This window comes from Tupaia chinensis, unplaced genomic scaffold (genome assembly GCF_000334495.1).
Source record: "Tupaia chinensis unplaced genomic scaffold, TupChi_1.0 Scaffold000573_1, whole genome shotgun sequence".
Classification (NCBI taxonomy): domain Eukaryota; kingdom Metazoa; phylum Chordata; class Mammalia; order Scandentia; family Tupaiidae; genus Tupaia; species Tupaia belangeri.
In genome coordinates this window covers 825,720-827,700 of record NW_006160087.1, presented here as the reverse complement: position 1 = coordinate 827,700, position 1,981 = coordinate 825,720, and the positions used below count along the sequence as shown (strand labels likewise).

The 1,981-nt window shown below is 52.9% G+C and overlaps 1 protein-coding gene across 1 annotated transcript in view; it reads left to right on the top strand.

The window, feature by feature from the left end:
• The window catches only part of CUNH1orf94 (chromosome unknown C1orf94 homolog), a 57,499-nt gene that overhangs the window by 47,791 nt on the left and 7,727 nt on the right, over positions 1–1,981 (top strand). The window contains 1 exon segment of the mRNA XM_006158068.1: positions 1–136. This exon segment is cut by the window's left edge and continues 10 nt beyond it. Within this exon segment, the coding sequence (XP_006158130.1) occupies positions 1–136 (136 nt within the window).

Here is a 1,981-nt window from a genome sequence, read left to right as displayed (position 1 = left end):
TGCTGAGCTACGTCCCTTTCGTCCAACCCAACTATCCATACCCCCAAAGGACGACGCCGAAGCTCTCCGCCAACCCCCGAGACCCCTCCCCCATGGCTGGAGACGGGCCACAGTACCTCTTCCCCCAGGCATATGGGTGAGTCAGCCTCACTGAAGGCCCAGCTTGTGTTTAGAGAGCTGCTGAGGGGGCTGGGGAGTGCAGTGGGCTTCACGGGGCCTTTCCAGGTCTGTGTGTCCTCCGCTGGGAAGAGGGGAGGGTTGTACTTGTGGCCAGTGGCTGTGTGTGTTCTGGAGGGCGCAAGTGGACACCCCACACCATCAGCAGTGGCAGCTGGCACGCTGGCTTTTGCTCACACCCTGGGTTTACAACAGGACACGGCCAGGAAATCTTCCGGCTCCCTCCCCCAGCTGGCTGCACCCTGAGCTCCCTGCCAAGCTAATCCCCCAACATCCCATTGACTTGGTGACAGGCCCAGGCTGAAGGGCCTTCCGCTGCTTATCAGCCTGGCTCACTTTTCCACCAAAGCACCCCGAACAGCAGAGGAGAGGGGCTTGTGATTCCTGCGTGGTCTGAGGGCTTAGCAGGTTGGCTGAAAACTCCACTCGGCGTTCGTGTATGAGTAATAAACTCGGGTTTGTTTAAAAGCAATAACTAGCCCCTCGTTTCCGCCCAGCGAATCTCCAGTTACGTCATGCTCACAAGAGGCTGGTGGCGCTGGGTCGTTCCTGTGAACCCAAGCCTCCCAGGCACCCTCCGATGACAGCGTGCCCCGTTTGAGAAACTCGGTTCATAGGATTAGGGTCAGACTCCTCAAACCGACATTGAGCTCCGTATCCTCCCACCACCCACCATGGACACCACCACTGCAGTGTCAGCCATGTGTCCTTTTTAAAAAAAAAAAAAATTATTATTTTATCAGGGCCAGCAGGTGGTGTGATGGTTAAAGGTGCTGGACTGTCACAGGGCCAACCTTGTTTCATGTCCTGAACCTGGTGGCTCCCCCACCTTCTCTCTCTCTGGTCAAATTGGAAAATAATAATAATAGTAATAATTCTTAAAATAGAATAATTCTTTTTTTATTTTAACTTTATTTATTTATTTATTTATTTTTATTTGATCAGAAAGGGGCAGAGTGAGAGAGAGAGGGAAAGCGAGAAAGCAAGCCACCAGATCCGGATCTCGAATCCTGGTCAGCCATGTGGGAGTCCAGTGCCCTTAACCACCACACCACCTGCCAGCCCCCATGTATCTTTTTAATACATGTTTCCTTGAGTATCTTGTTAGAAGGGATAAAAGCTAGAAAGAGGAGTCTGTAGTCAGATCTGTTTAGAAAAGACTGAGGAACAAAGATGATCAAGTTTCTTGACGGAATGCTCCGATCACCTAACTTCTCAGGGTGCACGAAGAGGGTGGGCGATAGCATTATTGGAACGCGGAAGCCACAACTCTACGATACCTTTCCCTTCTCTCCCTATTCCTTCCTTTCTCCCTCCATGGCTCCCTCCCTCCCTTCGTTCCTTCTTCTGATAGAGTAGCTTTTATGGCATATGTCACCCAGCGTGCCCAGGGCGTGGCTTGCTAATTCATGCGGTTAACTTGCACTTAGCCTGCAGGGACCTCTGGATGAGTAGGACTCGCTTCCTCCCTTAGAGCTGAGGGCAGATGAGACGTGGGTCCACTTTGCCCTGGCAAGGCGAGGACCGCCAGAGGGCCTGAGGAAGAGGCAAGACCCCTGCAGGATGGGGAGGTTCCAGCAGGCAGCCATTGGGAAGAGCATCCCAGGCAGCAGAATGAGGTTACAGCTGGGAAAGTGCCCGGCAAGCTGGAGGCCTGGGGAGGTAGATTTGTTCCTGAAAAAGGTGGAAAACAGGATTGGGAAAGGGAGGTTGGGATTGGGGTATTAAAGGCTTTTGACTGCCAGGCCTGGGGAGCTGCCGGTTTGTGCACATCAGTGGATTGCTGGGCTGGAGGGGAGAGAAT